The sequence below is a fragment of the Salmo salar genome, chromosome 13 (genome assembly GCF_965601325.2).
Source record: "Salmo salar chromosome 13, fSalSal1, whole genome shotgun sequence".
NCBI lineage: Eukaryota > Metazoa > Chordata > Actinopteri > Salmoniformes > Salmonidae > Salmo > Salmo salar.
In genome coordinates, this window is record NC_138303.1 from 36,009,286 (window position 1) to 36,030,212 (window position 20,927).

The 20,927-nt window shown below is 45.4% G+C and overlaps 1 protein-coding gene across 4 annotated transcripts in view; it reads left to right on the top strand.

The window, feature by feature from the left end:
* The window catches only part of ppp1r12b (protein phosphatase 1, regulatory subunit 12B), a 44,576-nt gene that overhangs the window by 18,604 nt on the left and 5,045 nt on the right, over positions 1-20,927 (top strand). For 3 of the 4 annotated variants that reach the window (XM_014136419.3, XM_014136420.3, XM_014136418.3), the window contains exons 6-9: positions 11,371-11,387; positions 14,767-14,896; positions 15,299-15,403; positions 15,683-15,733. In XM_014136419.3, the coding sequence (XP_013991894.1) occupies positions 11,371-11,387; positions 14,767-14,896; positions 15,299-15,403; positions 15,683-15,733 (303 nt within the window). Of the gene's footprint in view, positions 1-345; positions 1,046-11,370; positions 11,388-14,766; positions 14,897-15,298; positions 15,404-15,682; positions 15,734-20,927 lie in introns of those variants that run through there. The other variant, XM_014136422.3, reaches the window with a different exon arrangement.

The following is a 20,927-nucleotide window of genomic DNA, read 5'->3' on the forward strand; positions in this document are numbered from 1 at the left end:
AGCTCAGCTCACTGTCATGGTTTTTACAGCAGCATGGCAAGTACCATGAAACAGATTGTGAAAAACAGAGAGGGCTCGGACACAGTGGCCCTACATCCAAATGTCAACACTCATACTAACATCACTTCTCCCTGATGCGCCATAGGAGGACAGGGTTACTTGACCGGTCACTGTTGATCTCGACTCCCCCCTACTTCTGTCTGTCTACTCCCCCCTCTCCTTATCCTCATCCACATCAATGGACAGCTTTAGCCCAGAGCCTGTACACAACAGAGCCTCTGGCAGCCTGCCAGAGAGTACTGCCAGAGCTGGAGTGAGCAGGGAGAGAGGGGAGTGAGTGGAGGGTGAGGGAGTCAGTTGGGACTGGAGAGATGGGAGGGAGATGGAGAGTGAATATTTAGAGAAACATGGGAAGCGAGATCATCTGGAACAAACTTTTCACTGTGGTTAGGTTTGTCTTTGGGTGCGAGGACTTAGTGCGTTCTGTCGACTTTGATGTACAACAGGGTCTCGGAGTGCTGACGCTGTGGTCTAACAATCCTCAACTAAGTTGATTAGTCTACTTCTTGAGTAAAACAGAGGTGCGTGTGTTTGTAGGAGTTGTACGAGTTAAGAGGAGAAAGGTATTTTGGCTGTTTTCATTCTTGTCTGATGATTGTTTTGCTGTCTACACTTTGGGGAGGAAGAGAGGGGGAGTTCATATCAGCAGAAATAATTCCAGAGTTAGCAGCGTTCTCTCTCTCCAGCCCTCTGGACTGTGGATCGGGACTCCTCATACACGTATACACCTGTTGGTCAGGATCCCGGTGAGGCTAAGTGCAGCAGCAGCCCCAGCCACAGTCTGTGGATCTGTGCCTCTGTTCTGGATTGGAAGCCTCTGTCTGTGGACGGTACTGTAGAGGCTTGACCGGACCTGCGTCTGTGTCCTGGGTAGAGTGTGGAGATGTCATATATGTACCCGCGCACCAAGGAGCTGTCCAGGACTAGGAAGTCTCTGTCAGACTCACCACCCTCCTCACCCTCTCCCACGGCCAAGAACTTCAGAGTAAGACACCAACTGTTACCTCTCTTGTCGGATCCTCAGAGTAGTTTCTGTAGCCACTGTTTCCACTTGAAGCTTATTTGAACTGTAGAAATGAGTGTTCTCTGCTAGTTTGAAATCCTACGAATTCTATTTAAGTATCACTGATAGTTCCTAATCGTGTGTTTGTGTGTGTTTGTGTGTGTGTGTGTGTGTGTGTGGGGGGGGGGGGGGGGTTACCTTGGCTATCAAAGGCTCTTAAATGCTGATTATGTTGTGGCCGGTTTACTGCCAGCTCTTACTGTAATTGTCACCTCTAGTGTGCTGATCCAATATCACTCTACGTTAAGCTGATATATCATCCAGACTCATTTGATCTGTTGCTCATAGAGAGAAAAAAGGCTTCTCTGTAGATTAGATGTATTTAGGTCTGTGCTCTGGAGGCTCCTTAACACATGACCGGACATGTCACTGTGCCAACCACCTGACTGTTGCACAACCCTTGAAAGAGAGAGATGGGACTGGGGAGAATCTGCGCTGCTTCAGAAGCACAGTGCACCTGGCAGCATAGTCTGGAAAATATTTTGCTATTGAAACATTCCATTTGTGATTTCCTGTTGTTTTTCACAGTGTCTTATTAACTGATATGATTGACGTTTACCTACAGTATAGTATCATGGCCCTCCACTACCACAGTACTGACAGTATAGTATCATGACCCTCCACTACCACAATACTAACAGTATAGTATCATGGCCCTCCACTACCACAGTACTAACAGTAGAGTATCATGCCCCTCCACTACCACAGTACTGACAGTATAGTATCATGGCCCTCCACTACCACAGTACTGACAGTATAGTATTATGGCCCTCCACTACCACAGTACTGACAGTATAGTATCATGACCCTCCACTACCACAGTACTAACAGTATAGTATCATGGCCCTCCACTACCACAGTACTAACAGTATAGTATCATGGCCCTCCACTACCACAGAACTAACAGTATAGTATCATGCCCCTCCACTACCACAGTACTAACAGTATAGTATCATGGCCCTTCACTACCACAGTACTAACAGTATAGTATCATGGCCCTCCACTACCACAGTACTGACAGTATAGTATTATGGCCCTCCACTACCACAGTACTGACAGTATAGTATCATGACCCTCCACTACCACAGTACTAACAGTATAGTATCATGGCCCTCCACTACCACAGTACTAACAGTAGAGTATCATGGCCCTCCACTACCACAGTACTAACAGTATAGTATTATGGCCCTCCACTACCACAGTACTAACAGTAGAGTATCATGGCCCTCCACTACCACAGTACTAACAGTAGAGTATCATGACCCTCCACTACCACAGTACTAACAGTAGAGTATCATGGCCCTCCACTACCACAGTACCTGCAGTATAGTATCATGGCCCTCCACTACCACAGTACCTACAGTATAGTATCATGGCCCTCCACTACCACAGTACTCACAGTATAGTATCATGACCCTCCACTACCACAGTACTCACAGTAGAGTATCATGGCCCTCCACTACCACAGTACTAACAGTGTCACGGTCTCCCAATACTGCCAGGAGAATTCCAAAGCTCTGGAGCTCAGGCATGAAGTTTCCATGATGTCAGCACAGAAAGAAGACATATTTGCAATATTTTCCTGGGAGAAAAAAGTGCACACAAAAAATCAACTGGAAGTGGCATGGTGTGATATGTTTAGTACTCTCTTCGTTGTTTATGATGAAAACCTGGTGCATTTCTCTCTGCCAAGGGAGATGTTTTGTTGTGTGCAGCAAAGCAGCAGACATTAAGCTATAGTCCTTGATTGTAAACAAGCAAACACATCTGCCTCCTCAGAGGAAATGCTTAATGTCAAACTTTGGACAAGAGCAGAAATTTGGCCAGAAGTCCTGACGCCTCTCAGTACTTAGATGAGGAAAAGTCTTCCAAGTTAGAATAATAAGCCAAAATGGGGAGGTACTTTAGTTGTTTACTCTTATCAGTAATTTCCTAAATTATGGCCAGAAACAGGAGAGATCTGCAGTGAAAAGCAACATAGGCTTTTATGGTTATGTGTACAGTACAGTAGCCTATGGTCATTCCGGTAGGGTGGAACTCACTCATATTTTCCAGGCGGGTGAACGGGCAAGAGTCCAGGCAGCCAGCCTAGGGGATAAGAGGTGAGAAGAAGAGAGAGGAGGGGGCTGACCATTAAAGCAGTCTTTCAAGAAATGAAACACTTTGCAGAGCAATAACATTAAGCACAGCCTCGCTCTGATAGGCTTTGCATCAGGGCTGAGACAGGGCGGGAGCTGATTATAAAGCATAGATAGTGTGTAGGAGGGAGTGATGGTAACTGGTGAGTGTTTATATTAATTTCCTTCAGAAAGTATTCACACACCTTGACTTTTCCACATTTTGTTGTGTTACAGCCTGAGTTTTAAATTGATTACATTTAGATTTTGTGTCACTGATCTACACACAATATCCCATAATGTCAAAGTCGAATTATGTTTTTAGAAATAATTACAAAATAACATTTAAAAAAAAAACCCGAAGTGTCTTGGGTCAATAAGAATTAAACCATTTTGTTATGGCAAGCTTAAATAAGTCCAGGAGTAAAAATGTCCTTAACAAGTAAAATAATAAGATGCATGGACTCACTCTGTGTGCACTAATAGTTTTTTAACGTGATTTTTAAATGACTACCCCATCTCTGTACCCCACACATACAATTATCTGTAAGGTACGTCAGTCGAGTGGTGAATTTCAAGCACATATTCAACCACAAAGACCAGGGACGTTTTCCAGTTATTTTCAAAGAAGGGCACCTATTGGTAGATGGATTTTTTAAAAAGCAGACATAAAATATCCCTTTGAACATGGTGCAGTTATTAATTACACTTTGGATGGTCTATCAAAAACCCAGTCACTACAAATATACAGGCACCCTTCCTAACTCAGTTGCCGGAGAGGAAGGAAACCGCTCAGGGATTTCACCATGAGGCCAATGGTGACTTTAAAACAGTTGCGGAGTTTAATGGCTGTGATAGGAGATAACTGAGGATGGATCAACAACATTGTAATTACTCCACAATACTAACATAAATGACAGAGAAAAATACAAAATTAAATATTCAAAACAAACATCCTTTTTGCAATAAGGCACTAGAGTACTACAAACAATGTGGCAAAGAAATTAACTTTATGTCCTGAATACAATCACATTTCAATCAATCAAATGTATTTAGAAAGCCATTTTTACATCAGCAGATGTCACAAAATGCTATACAGAAACCCAGCCTAAAACCCCAAACAGCAAGCAATGCAGATGTAGAAGCACGGTAGAAGTACAAAGCCTTATGTTTGGGGCAAACACAACACATCACTGAGAACAACCATTCATATTTTCAAGCATGGTGGTAGCTGCATCATGTTATGGGTATACTTGAACATCGGCAAGGACTAGAGCTAAGCAGAGGCAAAATCCTAGAGGAAAACTTGGTTCACTTTGCTTTCCAACAGACACTGGAAGACAAATTAACCTTTCAGCAGGACAATTACCTAAAACACAAGGCCAAATATACGCTGGAGTTTCTTACCAAGACAACATTGAATGTTCCTGAGTGGCAAAATCTATGGCAAGACTTGAAAATGTCTGTCTAACAACCAATTTGACAGAGCTTGAAGACATTTTTTAAGAATAATGGGCAAATATTGTACAATCCAGGTGTCCAAAGCTCTTAGAGACTTACCCAGAAAGACTCAGTGTCACGTCCTGACCAGTTAAAGGGGTTATTTGTCATTGTATTTTGGTCTGGGCGAGGCAGGGGGTGTTTGTTTTGTGTGTTTCAGTGTTTTTGGTTTAGGTTCTATGTTTTCTATTTCTATGTTTAGATCTAGTTTTCTATTTCTATGTTGGGGTTTTGGTAGGACCTCCAATTAGATAGGGCTGGTTGTCGTTGCCTCTAATTGGAGGCCATATTTAGTTGGGGTTTGTTTCACTTGTGTTTTGTGGGTGGTTGTTTTCCTGTATAGCCTGTGTGGCCTTACGGAACTGTTTTCGTCATTTTGTTTATTTTGTTTAAGTGTTTTCTTTAAATAAATTAAGAAGATGAGCACTACCCGCTGCGCCTTGGTCCAATCCTTACGACGCCTATGACAGAACCTCCCACCAAACAAGGACCAAGCAGCAGGGATTGGAGCACCGAGGAGAAGGATGGACGTGGGAGGCAGAACGACATTTCTGGGAGAGGAAATTAAGGGAGCTACATGAGGCCGAGAGGCACCCCCAAAATAATTTTGGGGGGGGGGGGTGCCCACGGGGAGTTGGGCAGAGTCAGGATGGAGAACTGAGCCAACTCCCCATGCTTATTATGGGGAGCGACGGATCAAGCAAGCACCTTGTTATGCGGAGATACGCACTGTGGCGCCCATACGCGTGCACAGTCCGGTGCGGTCAATAAAGGCTCCGCAGCGTTGCCGGGCGAGAGTTGGCCGGCAGCCAGGGAGAAGTGCGCCGGCGCAGAGCATCTGGCCACCAGTGCATCTCCTCGGTCCAGTTTACCCTGTTCCTGCTCCCCGCACTAGCCCTGAGGTGCGTGTTACTAGTCTGGCGCCTCCAAAGCCAGCCCCACGCACCAGGCCTCTAGTGCGCCTGCCCAGTCCAGTAAGTCCTGTTCCTGCTCCCCGCACCAGCCCTGAGCCTCCAGTGACGCTCCTCAGCCCTGAGCCTCCAGCGGCGCTCCTCAGCCCTTAATCCAGTATAAACTAATATCTAGAATTTATTATACAAAGGACAACATTCACAAATTTTACAGCACAGTCATGTCTTAAGTGTAAAACTAACAATGACTCAATAATCTATGCCTTCAGGGAATGTTTTAAAGTCCAAAAACTATGGGCAGAGTTAGAAAGTTGTCTGTGAGAAGAATTACAACGTACATTTACTTTTAATCAGTCTGCATATTAAAAGACATGGCATATGAGGGTGCAGTGAGAGAAACATAGTGGTGCAGTTTGAGGCCATGTGGCAGAGAGTGATGCGGGCGCTGGAGATGGGGGTGTGAGTAGGTGGGTCTGGGTAGGGTGATGTCATTGATGTTTGTGTGTGTTTGTATGGTGTCATTTGTATGTGTATGTTATGTATTGTTTAAAATATATATATATCATTGTTTATTTAATCCCACTTTGTAACAATACAAAATGTGGAAAAAGTGAATACTTTCTGAAGGGACTGTAGGGAGTGTACTAAGGAGTGACCCTCCACAGCAGCCCAGTCAACCCCCAGCATGTGTACTGTACAGCAGCAGACCCTCTGTGTGCTGGTTGGTTGTGACGAGTTGTAAACCCATTGGCTGTGTGTTTACAGAGAACCCACAGTGCAGTTCATCAATCTAAGGTTGTGTTGTTATTTCTATCCTGTTGGAATGTCTCCCCAGGCATCTGTTAGGCCTTACATGGCTTATGGAGTCCCATGCAGATTCTGATTCTTTTTATATAAATAGAGAGAGAGAACTTTGACCAGGCGCAGTGCCATCAGGGTCCCATCATATATCTCTTTGTTACTCTATAAGGTTCTGCTAGATAACTCAGAACACAGTGTAGGTTGCATCCCTAAACTCACTGCATCCTGAGGCACTCCTACTGCCCATTTCCATAGCCACTCGGCCCCACTACAAAGTCTTGCAGCGCTTTGGCCCAATGCTAAGGAACCCAGATGTTTTTAGGTGAGATCAAAGCCCACATCACTGTTTGACTATGTTCATTTACAATGTTTCAGGATGCATACACATTGTAAAAGAATTAGAAATAAATTAACTTGGCAAGAATTTTTGATTAGCTCTGGAAAAAAAACATTGGGGAAATTCATCTCTGTAATTCATTAATCTGTGAAATAGGTCCCACATGTCTGATCCCCGAGCCTCTGCCCCGCAAACTATAAGGCTAATGGAGCTAAAATGGAAGGAGATTTAGAAATGTCACAATGGATGTTTCTGCATGACCTAGATTAGTGGTTCCCAAACTGTGGTCCTGGTTTGGGTACCCCTGCTATCTCCATGCCAGCTCCAGGAGGTACCTGGAAATGACTAGTGCCATTATTCACAGTGTAAGAATATTTATGGAGACTTGTTTCTCAAAGCCCAAATTCCTTTACTATTAGTTCAGTACAAATTAGCACTGTTAAGTACCCTTAAACTTATTCCAGCAGTTACATAATGAGCTGATAGGTTTCATAAGTCTTATACAGTAGGTCTTAGGTATAACGCAACTGAGAAAGGTTTCAAAAGTGAGAAAATATGCCTGTTTGGATACTAATTGGAGCCTCAAGTGAGACTCAAGTGAGCTGCCTGTCAGTGAAACTGTAGATAGATTGTCAAAGACATGAGATCACCCAGTGTTAGTGTTTTATCCTGTACAGTTCATCAGAGCAGTCATCCTGGCCCTCTCATCCTTGGCCCTTCTTCATCAGAGGTCACTGGGGTCCCTCTGTCCCTGGATGGAGATGAGGCTGGATGGAGTCGAAGACATGACCACATAAGGCCAGGCAGCTTTGGCAGTGCTGTATAAACATTCACAGAGGAGACGACTCTCTCTCATGGTGCGCCTTGAATTTACCTCCCCTCCATGTGGATGTTACAGTGTATGAGCCTCCAAATAAAGACCAGGCACTTAGGTCTGCTTCTGCTCATGGGTTTGTCCTGCATAGACTCACAGCAAACTGTAACTTTTTAAAAACATATTGTATAACAGAGCCTGTTGTCTTTCTAGAGATCTCATTAACTGTACTGTGTAAAATAACATTAATATGTATAAATGAATATTGTGTAAATAGTATTTTTGTTGTCTCGACAATATATAACTCTTATTTAATTTAGTATGTAATGTCTTATTTTGTTCTTGTCTATAACTGTTCTGTACTCTGTAATGTATTTTGTTTTTCTGTGGACCCCAGGAAGAGTAGCTGGTACATGTGCAATAGCTAATGGGGATCCTGATAAACTAAACTAAACAACAGTGCATTATCACATGCAGCTATCCATACAAAAGGAATCTGCAGTATTTGAGTGGTGAACTGCAATGCACTTATTAAACAAGGTTTCAGATTTAGATATGATACATTTCACCAGTTAGTTTTGATGTAATCAACTACTTTTTCAAAGTAGCTTTAGCTTTCTAAACTACACTTCTCTGTAGCTTTATAGCTCAACTTCTTCCAGTGTGAAGTAATTGGTAGCTTGGTAAACTATATTTTCAGAGTAGCTTCCCCAACACTGACAGACCAGAGTGTCATCCAGAGTGTTTCCACAAAGTATAGATCCAGGGAATAAGCTGATCTCTTTGTAAGTGTTTAAAGGGCTCTCTTTCCCAGGCAGGAGAACAGCTCCAAATCTCAAAGAATGCAAGAGACCATGAGATCTGGACAGACATTACAAGGATATCACACTCTGTCCTGTCTCTCCCTCTTTTGACTCCTCTCTCTTTTTATCGCTCTCTCTTTTTCACAATTTCAAAATGTTCTCTGTATCGTGTCATGCCATAATGTGCACTTATCAAGGATCAGCAACCATGGGTCATGTATATCGGCTCTCAGCCCAGCACCCTACCCTACTCTGCCCCTTAGTCACTGTCACTAGCCGGCTAAAATCAGGTACTCTACCCTGCACCTTATGGACTGCTGCCATACTGTGTACATAGTCATGAACACTGGTCACTTTAAACATTTTGACATACTATTTATATACAGTTGAAGTCGGAGGTTTACATACACCTTAGCCAAATACATTTAAACTCAGTTTTGCACAATTCCTGACACTTAATCCTAGTAAAAAATTTCCTGTTTTAGGTCAGTTAGGATCACCACTTTATTTTAAGAATGTGAAATGTCAGAATTATAGTAGAGAGAATGATTTATTTCAGATTTGATTTCTATCATCACATTCCCAGTGGGTCAGAAGTTTACATACACTCAATTAGTATTTGGTAGCATTGCCTTTCAATTGTTTAACTTGGGTCAAACGTTTCGAGTAGCCTTCCACAAGCTTCCCACAATAAGTTGAGTGAATTTTGGCCCATTCCTCCTGACAGAGTTGGTGTAACTGAGTCAGGTTTGTTGGCCTCCTTGCTCGCACATGCTTTTTCAGTTCTGCCCACACATTTTCTATAGGATTCAGGTCAGGTCTTTGTGATGGCAACTCCAATACCTTGACTTTGTTGTCGATAAGCCATTTTGCCACAAATTTGGAAGTATGCTTGAGGTCATTGTCCATTTGGAAGACCCATTTGCGACCAAGCTTTAACTTCCTGACTGATGTCTTGAGATGTTGCTTCCATATATCCACATCATTTTCCTTCCCCGTGATGCCATCTATTTTGTGAAGTGCCCCAGCCCCTCCTGCAGCAAAGCACCCCCACAACTTGATGCTGCCACCACCGTGCTTCACGGTTGGGATGGTGTTCTTCAGCTTGCAAGCCTCTCCCTTTTTCCTCCAAACATAACGATGGCCATTATGGCCAAACAGTTCTAATTTTGTTTCATCAGACCAGAGGACATTTCTCCAAAAAGTACGATCTTTGTCCCCATGTGCGGTTGCAAACAGTAGTCTGGCTTTTTTATGGCGGTTTTGGAGCAGTGGCTTCTTCCTTGCTGAGCGGCCATTCAGGTTATGTCGATATAGGACTCGTTTTACTGTGGATATAGATACTTTTGTACCTGTTTCCTCCAGCATCTTCACAAGGTCCTTTGCTGTTGTTCTGAGATTGATTTGCACTTTACGCACCAAAGTACGTTCATCTCTAGGAGACAGAACGCGTCTTCTTCCTGAGCGGTATGATGGCTGCGTGGTCCCATGGTGTTTATACTTGCGTACTATTGTTTGTACAGATGAACATGTTACCTTCAGGCGTTTGGAAATTGCTCCCAAGGATGAACCAGACTTGTGGAGGTCTACAATGTTTTTCTGAGGGCTTTGCTGATTTATTTTTATTTTCCCATGATGTCAAGCAAAGAGGCACTGAGTTTGAAGGTAGGCATTGAAATACATCCACAGGTACACCTCCAATTGACTCAAATGATGTCAATTAGCCTATCAGAAGCTTCTAAAGCCATGATATAATTTTCTGGAATTTTCCAAGCTGTTTAAATGCACAGTCAACTTAGTGTATGTAAACTTCTGACCCACTGGAATTGTGATACAGTGAATTATAAGTGAAATAATCTGTCTGTAAGCAATTGTTGGAAAAATGACTTGTGTCATGCACAAAGTAGATGTCCTAACCGACTTGCCAAAACTATAGTTGGTTAACAAGACATTTATGGAGTGGTTGAAAAACACATTTTAATGACTCCAACATAAGTGTATGTAAACTTCCGACTTCAACTGTATATAAAAATATATATGTATTAGGTGCTTGTTTGACATTTACTGTATTGATTGATAGGAACTTGGAACATAAGCATTTCATTGCACCTGCAACAACACCTACTAACTGTACGTGAGCAATAAGATTTGATTTCATTTGAACATAGTGTTGATAGGCCTAGTCATTATTGAGTGCAGACAGCCATATTTGATGCCTTCCTCACTAAGTACAGAGAGCACAGATGGAGACTGAAGATAAACATGTTGGACCGGACATATTCTAGACTTTACACTTTATTCAAGTAAATGGCTAATATCCGTACACAATTTACCCAACTGAAAGGCAGTAAACACCTCCGGTCAGGCCTGGGCAGCCATGCAGTCATATAGTCAGGACCAGATCATGCCAAGCCAGTATGTGTCCCAAATGGTATCCTATTCCCTACATCCCCATAGAGCTCTGGTCAAAAGCAGTGCACTAAATAGGGAATAGGGTGCTATTTGAGACACAGCCATGATATCAGCAGCATGCTGTACCCTGAGGTCATCACTTGGAGTCTCTCACCCAGTAAACTGGAACCTTTAGCGACATGATGTCAACTCTGCGCTGCAGGCATCTGCAAGGCAAACACTTACTAAAAGATTAACAGGGCTTACCGGAGAAGGATGACCTATGTGCCAGAGCAGGAGAGAAGAGCATGCAGGGTCCCGGTGAATGATATGTCACAAGCAGATCACTTGTGTAGGCCTATGCAATCCCTGTCCTTTGGGACACAAGGCATCCGAACACAATGTGGCTTGGATGTTACAAAGGTTCTCTTTTTCTTTGCATGGTGTTCTAATGGAAAATATTTTAGTCTCTGGTTGATACTTCATACAATGGAAATGTCTCAGATTGATTTCATACAGTAAAAGCGGTTTGTGATTACGTTTCTGACTTCACTTTTCTCTGTTCATTTTCAGCATGACAGGGCATCAAGGTATGTACAGATTTAGATATTCCTTCTCTTGCGTTCTTCTAAATCCGATAGCAATTATTTTTTTTTAGCTCATGAGATATGCAGAACCAGTCAAAAGTTTGGACATATCTACTCCTTCAAGGGTTTTTCTTTATTTTTACTATTTTCTACATTGTAGAATAATAGTGAAGACATCAAAACTATGAAATAACACATATCGAATCATGTAGTAACCAAAAAAGTGTTAATCAAAATATACTGCTCAAAAAAATAAAGGGAACACTTAAACAACACAATGTAATTCCAAGTCAATCACACTTCTGTGAAATCAAACTGTCCACTTAGGAAGCAACACTGATTGACAATAAATTTCACATGCTGTTGTGCAAATGGAATAGACAACAGGTGGAAATTATAGGCAATAAGCAAGACACCCCCAATAAAGGAGTGGTTCTGCAGGTGGAGACCACAGACCACTTCTCAGTTCCTATGCTTCCTGGCTGATGTTTTGGTCACTTTTGAATGCTGGCGGTGCTTTCACTCTAGTGGTAGCATGAGAAGGAGTTTACAACCCACACAAGTGGCTCAGGTAGTGCAGCTCATCCAGGATGGCACATCAATGTGGCAAGAAGATTTGCTGTGTCTGTCAGCGTAGTGTCCAGAGCATGGAGGCACTACCAGGAGACAGGCCAGTACATCAGGAGATGTGGAGGAGGCCGTAGGAGGGCAACAACCCAGCAGCAGGACCGCTACCTCCGCCTTTGTGCAAGGAGGAGCAGGAGGAGCACTGCCAGAGCCCTGCAAAATGACCTCCAGCAGGCCACAAATGTGCATGTGTCTGCTCAAACGGTCAGAAACAGACTCCATGAGGGTGGTATGAGGGCCCGACGTCCACAGGTGGGGGTTGTGCTTACAGCCCAACACCGTGCAGGACGTTTGGCATTTGCCAGAGAAAACCAAGATTGGCAAATTCGCCATTGGCGCCCTGTGCTCTTCACAGATGAAAGCAGGTTCACACTGAGCACGTGACAGACGTGACAGAGTCTGGAGACGCCGTGGAGAACGTTCTGCTGCCTGCAACATCCTCCAGCATGACCGGTTTGGCGGTGGGTCAGTCATGGTGTGGGGTGGCATTTCTTTGGGGGGCCGCACAGCCCTCCATGTGCTCGCCAGAGGTAGACTGACTGCCATTAGGTACCGAGATGAGATCCTCAGACCCCTTGTGAGACCATATGCTGATGCGGTTGGCCCTGGGTTCCTCCTAATGCAAGACAATGCTAGACCTCATGTGGCTGGAGTGTGTCAGCAGTTCCTGCAAGAGGAAGGCATTGATGCTATGGACTGGCCCGCCCGTTCCCCAGACCTGAATCCAATTGAGCACATCTGGGACATCATGTCTCGCTCCATCCACCAACGCCACGTTGCACCACAGACTGTCCAGGAGTTGGCGGATGCTTTAGTCCAGGTCTGGGAGGAGATCCCTCAGGAGACCATCCGCCACCTCATCAGGAGCATGCCCAGGCATTGTAGGGAGGTCATACAGGCACGTGGAGGCCACACACACTACTGAGCCTCATTTTGACTTGTTTTAAGGACATTACATCAAAGTTGGATCAGCCTGTAGTGTGGTTTTCCACTTTAATTTTGAGTGTGACTCCAAATCCAGACCTCCATGGGTTGATGAATTGGATTTCCACTGATTATTTTTGTGTGATTTTGTTGTCAGCACATTCAACTATGTAAAGAAAAAAGTATTTAATAAGATTATTTATTTCATTCAGATCTAGGATGTGTTGTTTAAGTGTTCCCTTTATTTTTTTTAGCAGTGTATATTTTAGATTTTAGATTCTTCAAAGTAGCCACCCTTTGCCTTTATGGCTTTGCACACTCTTGGCATCCTCTCAACCAGCTTCACCTGGAATGCTTTTCCAACAGTCTTGAAGGAGTTCCCACATATGCTGAGCACTTGTTGGCTGCTTTACCTTCACTATGTGGTCCAACTCATTCCAAACCATCTCAACTGGGTTGAGGTCGGGTGATTGTGGAGGCCAGGTCATCTGATGCAGCACTCCATCACTCTCCTTCTTGGTCAAATAGCCCTTACACAGCCTGGAGGTGTGTTGTGTCATTGTCCTATTGAAAAACAAATGATAGTCCTACTAAGCGCAAATCAGATGGGATGGTGTATCGCTACAGAATGCTGTGTTAGCCATGCTGGATAAGTGTGCCTTGAATTCTAAATAAATCAGCGACAGTGTCACCAGCAAAGCACCATCACACCATAACACTTCCTCCTCCATGCTTTATGGTGGAAAATACACATGCCGAGATCATCCATTCACCTACTCTACATCTCACAAAGACACAGGGTTTGAACCCAAAATCTCAAATTTGGACTCATCAGACCAAAGGACAGATTTGCACCGGTCTAATGTACATTACTCATGTTTCTTGGCCCAAGCAAGTCTCTTCTTATTATTGGTCTCCTTTAGTAGTGGTTTCTTTGCAGCAATTTGACCATGAAGGCCCGATTCATGCAGTCTCCTCTGAACAGTTGATGTTGACATGTGTCTGTTACTTGAACTCTGTGAAGCATTTATTTGGGCTGCAATTTCTGAGGCTGGTAACTCTAATGAACTTGTCCTCTGCAGCAGAGGTAACTCTGGGTCTTTATTTCCTGTGGCGGTCCTCATGAGAGCCAGTTTCATCATAGCGCTTGGTTTTTGCGACTGCACTTTAAGAAACATTTTAAAGTTCTTGAAATGTTTTGTATTGACTGACCTTCATGTCTTAAAGTAATGGTGGACTGTCATTTCTCTTTGCTTATTTGAGCTGTTCCTGCCATAATATGGACTTGGTCTTTTACCAAATAGGGCTGTCTTCTGTATACCAACCCTACCTTGTCACAACACAACTGATTGGCTCAAATGGATAAAGAAAGAAAGAAATTCCACAATTTAACTTTTGACAAGGCACACCTGTTAATTGAAATGCATTCCATGTGACTACCTCATAAAGCTGGTTGAGAGAATGCCAATAGTGTGCAAAGCTGTCGTCAAGGCAAAGCCTGGCTACTTTGAAGAATCTCAAATCTAAAATATATTTTGAGTTGTTTAACACTTTTGGTTACTACATGATTCCATAGTTTTGATGTCTTCCTTATTATTCTACAATGTAGAAAACAGTAAAAAAAATAAAGAAAACCCCTTGAATGAGTAGCTGTGTCCAGACTTTTGACTGGTACTGTACGTACAGCACTCCAAATATATATCTCTATGTCAATGTTTCAACAGTGTCTTTTTCATGTATGTCAGTGTTTCAACACTGTTGCAATGTCAGCTGTGTTGCTGGATGTTGTAAACCACCCACTCAAGGAGGTGTGCTTCCGTCTTCTTCCCAGGTTGGACTCGGGTGGCGCGGACAGCAAGGCTGAACCACTGGGCAGAACCAGCTCCTACACACGGAGGGAGACCAGACTGGCAGCATTGAACAAGCAGGAGGACGACACCAGCCCCAGGGACTACAAGAAGGTAGGCCTACTGTAGAACCCAGAAGGGAAGCAGAAGTTCGCTCTTGAAAAATGTATTTTTTTAATCTTAACAAGACTAACTGGTAAAAAAAACACAAAAAAACATAGAGTACCAGTCAAAAGTGTGGAGACACCTACTCATTCAAGGCTTTTTCTAAATTGTTTAGTATTTTTCTACATTGTAGACATCAAAACTATGAACTAACACATATGGAATCATGTAGTAGCCAAAAAAGTGTTAAACAAATCAAAATATATTTTATATTTGAGATTCTTCAAGGTATCCACCCTTTGCCTTGATGACAGTTTTGATTCACCTGGACTATCATAGGACAAATGTTTTCATATGATAAGGTATCTTCTAGTGGCATAAGCATTAACGCTTTGGTTTGTCCTCTTTCAGATGTATGAAGACGCCTTGGCAGAGAATGACAAGCTCAAGTCCCGGCTGGATGACAGCAAACACGAGCTGACCAAGATCCGCTCCCAGCTGGACAAAGTCAACCAGGTACAGTAATACTGCACACAACACTGACACTGTCCTGTATAGCCATCTGTAGACTATCTTAATTAAGTTCAGTCTAGTTCACACGTCTCAACAACATGCATATTGCATTTTAGCAATACATTGTTCAAAGCAACTGCAAGATGATTAGAGAATGAACCAGTGTACCCCCTACAAAGTTTTCAAACATACTGTATTTAAAATTCAGTTTTATCTCTTTTTAAATCAACCCACTGCATATTTTTTTACCCTTTATGATAACAGTGCCACTCTGTCTTACAGAAACAGGACAGAATATCTGAAAGATCCACTGTACTTGAATCAGAAAAAAGGGTATTTATCACTTATTCTAAAATCTTGAGGGCTTCTTTTTCTTTTTTTTCACAAAGTCATCTGTCTCATCTATTTGATTTCACCACTCCAATTCTCTTTCAACCCTGACAGCTTGACATCAACATTTTCTTTCACTCTCCTCTTTTTTTCTTATCTCTGTCACGCCCTGATCTATTTCACCTGTCTTGGTGATTGTCTCCACCCACCTCCAGGTGTCTCCTGTTTTCCCCATTAGTCCCCGGTGTATTTATCCCTGTGTTTCCTGTCTCTCTGTGCCAGTTCGTCTTGTTTTGCCAAGTCAACCAATGTTTCTCCTAGCTCCTATTTTTACCAGTCTCTGTTTTTTCCTAGCCCTCTTGATTTTGACCCTTGCCTGTCCTGAGCCCAACTCCGCCTGTGTGACCACTCTGTCTGTCCTGACCTCAAGCCTGCCTATCCCCTGGTACTGTTTGGACTCTGACCTGGTTTGTGAACTCTCGCCTGTCCCGACCTGTCTTTTGCCTACCCCTTTTGGTGTAATAAATATTGGAACTCAACCATCTGCCTCCTGTGTCTGCATTTGGGTCTCACCTTGTGCCCTTATAGTACAAACTGGCCATGACAGACCCAGCAGACTTGGACCATCTCCGCCAAGCTGTCTCCCTGCTGGGAGCCACCATTGGGAGGCATGAGGAGCTACTGCTGGACCTTCTGGAAGGGCTTCGTTCCCTGACGGAACGCCACAACCAAGGGTTCAAGGCTATTATGGAGCAAATCAGTGAGTTAGCTCATAGGCAGCCCGCCACCTCTGAGACCTCCCAACCACCCAGTAACCTTTCTACTACTAGTGGATTTTTTCAACCTACCCCGGCTCCTTGGGAACCCTGCTTACCTCCTCCGGAGCGTTATGCAGGCGATCCTGGTACCTGCCGGGCGTTCCTTTCCCAGTGCTCCCTCATTTTTTGAACTCCAGCCCTCTTCGTTCCCGTCGGGCTGATCGAAGATAGTGTATTTAATCGCACTAATGTCTGGAAGGGCGCTCTCCTGGGCAACGGCTGTGTGGGAGCAGCAATCCGCTGTGTGCCATAGTTCGGAGGAATTCATGGCAGAAGTGAGGAAGGTTTTCGATTCTCCAGTGCCTGGGAGGGAGGCGGCTCAAACTACTGCAGGTTCATCAGAACTCCCGTAATGTGGCAGACTACGCAGTAGATTTTTGCACATTGGCCGCCGAGAGTTCCTGGAAACCGGAGGCTCTGTTTGACAGCTTTCTCCACGGACTGTCGGAGGTGATAAAGGACAAGCTCGCAGCTCGGGAAATACCACGGGACCTCAATTCCCTCATCGCCTTGGCAAATCAGGATTGATTGGCGCCTACGAGAACGCCGGTGTGAGAGGAGGTTGGGTCTCAAGAACACTCGTTCATCTGCTGATGCTGGTACCCCTCCAAAGGAACCCGGAAATCCCCGAAGTTGGTATTTCTGAGGAGAGCTGAAAACACCCGAGGTTCCCAGAGAATCATCGGCAACGGGTGAGTTGGATACTCCTGAGCCCATGCAACTGGGAAGAGCTAGGTTATCGGTTCGGGAACACTCACGTAGTTTGCATTCTAACTGTTGTCTGTACTGTGGAGGGGCGGGACATTATATAGCCACTTGCCCGGTTAAGAAACCCTTTTTAGTGGGTACAAGTACTCTGATGAGCCAGACTGGGAGTCCCCTAACTTCCATCACCTGTCCACCTTTTTTTGTGATTCTGCTGTGGGGAGACCAGTCTAAGTCTCTCTGGGTGCTCATTGACTCTGGGGCCGATGAAAGTTTTATGGATGCTACCATGGTTTCTGAATTAAGTATTTCCACTCAACTTCTCTCTGTCACCATGGATGCAAGGGCACTGGACGGCCGCTCTATTGGAAGAGTCACCTGTAGCACTGTGCCCGTTCATATACGGGTATCAGGAAACCAAAGTGAGACCATACAGTTCCTCCTCATCTTTTTTTTTCTCTCCTCCCATGTTTATGTGGTTTTGTGATTTTCTTGGCTCCAGAAACACAGTCCTGTTATTGACTGGACCACGAGCTCCATCCTGGGTTGGAGCCCATTTTGTCATTCTCATTGCCTAAAAGCGGCACAGCCGTCCTTGAGACGTCCCCCTCAGGACGTAAGCAAATCCATGGATGTCTCTGCCATCCCCACTGAGTACCATGACCTCCTGGAGGACTTCAGTAAGGCACGTGCTACTTCTCTTCCCCCGCACCATCCTATGATTGTGCCATTGATCTCCTCCCAGGCACCACACCACCTCGTGGTCGTCTATATTTTCTATCCGGCCCTGAGACCAAGCCCATGGAGGAGTACATTGAGGATTGTCTGGCTACTGGAGGCATCCGTCTGTCTGCATCTCCTGCCGGCGCGGGGGTTTTCTTTGTGGAGAAGAAGGACAAGACCCTGCGTCCGTGCATTGATTACCGGGGTACTGAATGATATAACGATCAAGAATTGTTACCCCCTACCACTCCTCTCCTCGGCCTTCAAACCTCTCCAGGTGACCAAATTTTTTTCCAAACTGGACCTTCGGAATGCCTACCACCTGGTTTGGATACTCGAAGTAGATGAGTGGAAGACAGTCTTTAACACAGCCAGTGGACATTATGAGTACCAGGTCATGTCATTTGGACTCATCAGACAGCCTTCCAAGCTGTCTTCCAAGCTCTGGTAAACGATGTTCTCCGGGACATGCTAAACCGTTTCATGTTCGTCTACCTTGACGACATCCTGTTTTTTTCCCAGTCTGCCCAAGAACACGTTCTTCATGTCAGACAAGTTCTTCAGCGCCTCCTGGAGAACCAATTGTTCGTGAAAGCCGAGAAGTGTGAGTTCCACCACTCTACAATCTCCTTTCTGGGATATGTCATCGCTGATGGAAATGTCCAAATGGATCCTGAAAAAGTGAACGCAGTGGTAGAGTGGCCTCAACCTATGTCCAGGGTGCAGTTACGTTTCCTGGGGTTTGCTACAGCCATTTCATTCGGGGCTACAGCATCCTGGCGGCCCCCCTCTCTGCACTCACCTCTCCCAAAGTACCGTTCACATGGTCTCCAGCGGTTGACAGAGACCTGGTGGACCTGAAGCATCGGTTCACCACAGCACCCATCCTTGTCCATCTGGATCCATCCCGTCAGTTTGTGGTAGAGGTTGATGCTTCTGATGTTGGAGTGGGGGCCATCCTGTCCCAGCAATCTGCCCAGGACCAGAAGCTCCATCCCTGTGCCTTCCTGTCCCATCGTCTCAATCCTGCAGAGAGGAACTACGACATAGGCAACCAAGAACTCCTGCCAGTCAAGATGGCGCTGGAAGAGTGGAGACACTTGCTGGAAGGAGCAGAACAGCCATTCTTGGTTTGGACCGACCATAAAAATTTGGAATATCTCCGTACAGCCAAGCGCCTTAACTCCAGGCAGGCCTGGTGGGTTTTATTGTTCACCAGATCCAACTTCACCATTTCCTACCTCCCAGGCTCCAAAAATGTGAAGCCTGATGCCCTCTCCCGCCTATAGTTCCTCTGCCACACACTCGGTCTCCGAAATCATTCCCCCTACATCGTGCCTAGCGGCTTCAGTGGATTGGGGTATTGAAACCTTGGTCCGCAAGGCACAACATTCCCAGCCTGGACCTGAAGGGGGCCCGGCTAACCGGTTGTTTGTCCCTAACTCAGTATGGTCCTGGAATGGGCTCATTCCTCCAGGCTGACCTGTCATCCAGGTTCCCGTTGTACCCTAGCCTTTGTTCGACAATGTTTCTGGTGGCCCACAATGGTTCCTGACATTTCTGCCTTCGTTGCCACATGCACAGTGTGCTCAGAACAAGACTCCATGGCAGCTCCTTCTGGCCTCCTTCAGCCACTACCTGTCCCTCATTGTCCCTGGTCCTATATCTTTCTAGACTTTGTCACTGGGCTCCCTCCATCTGATGGTAACACTGTCATTCTGACGGTATTGGACTGGTTCTCCAAGGCTGCCCATTCCATCCCTCTCCCCAAACTACCCTCTGCCAAGGAGATGGCCCAGCTTATGGTGCAGCACTTCTTCTGGATCCGTGGACTCCCGGTGGACATGGTCTCGAACCAGGGTCCTCAGTTCTTGTCTCAGTTCTGGAAGGCGTTCTGCACCCTTATTGGGTCATCGGCCAGCCTGTCCTCCGGATTCCATCCCCAATCCAACGGCCAGTCGGAGCAAGCTAACCAGGACCTAGAAACCACCCTAAGATGCCTGGTCTCAACCAACCCCACTACCTGGAGCCAACAACTGATCTGGGTGGAGTATGTCTGGAACACCCTTCCCTATTCAGCCATGGGACTCTCCCCTTTTGAGTGCTATCAACCTTCAATCTTCCCAGAACAAGAGCAGGAGGTCAACGTACCCTCGGACCAGATGTTTGTCCGCTGCTGTCGACATACCTGGAGAAGAGCTCGGGCGGCACTTCTCAAGACCAACTCCAGGTATCGTCGACAAGCGGACCACCGCCGGCCTCCAGCTCCCCGCTACCGCAGAGTGTATGGATTTCCACTCGGGACCTGCCCCTTCGGGTGGAGTCCCGCAAACTGTCCCCCCGTTTCATGGGGTACTTTCCCATCTCTAGGGTCCTTAGTTCCACTGCTGTCCATCTTGTTACCCCGTACCCTCCGTATTCACCCGACTTTCCATGTGTCTAGGATTAAGCGCGTGTCTCCACAGCCCTTTGTATTCTGTCTCCAGGCCCATCCCTCCCCCCATCCCTCCCCCCCGTGTCATCGATGGCCATCCAGCATACACGGTTAAATGTCTCCTGGGTGCTCGACCACGGGGCAGGGGTTTACAGTACCTGGTTGACTGGGAGGATTACGGCCTGGAGGAGAGGTGCTGGGTTCCCGCTAGAGACATCCTGGACCCAGCCCTCATCGCCGACTTTCACCGCCGAAATCCCGGTCAGCCAGGTATGTGCCCAAGTAGGACACCAGGTGGCGTCCCTAGAGGGGGGGGGTACTGTCATGCCCTGATTTGTTTCACCTGTCTTGGTGATTCTCCACCCACCTCCAGGTGTCTCCTGTTTTCCCCATTAGTCCCCGGTGTATTTATCGCTGCGTTTCCTGTCTCTCTGTGCCAGTTCGTCTTGTTTTGCCAAGTCAACAAGCGTTTCTCCTAGCTCCTATATTTCCCAGTCTCTGTTTTTTCCTAGCCCTC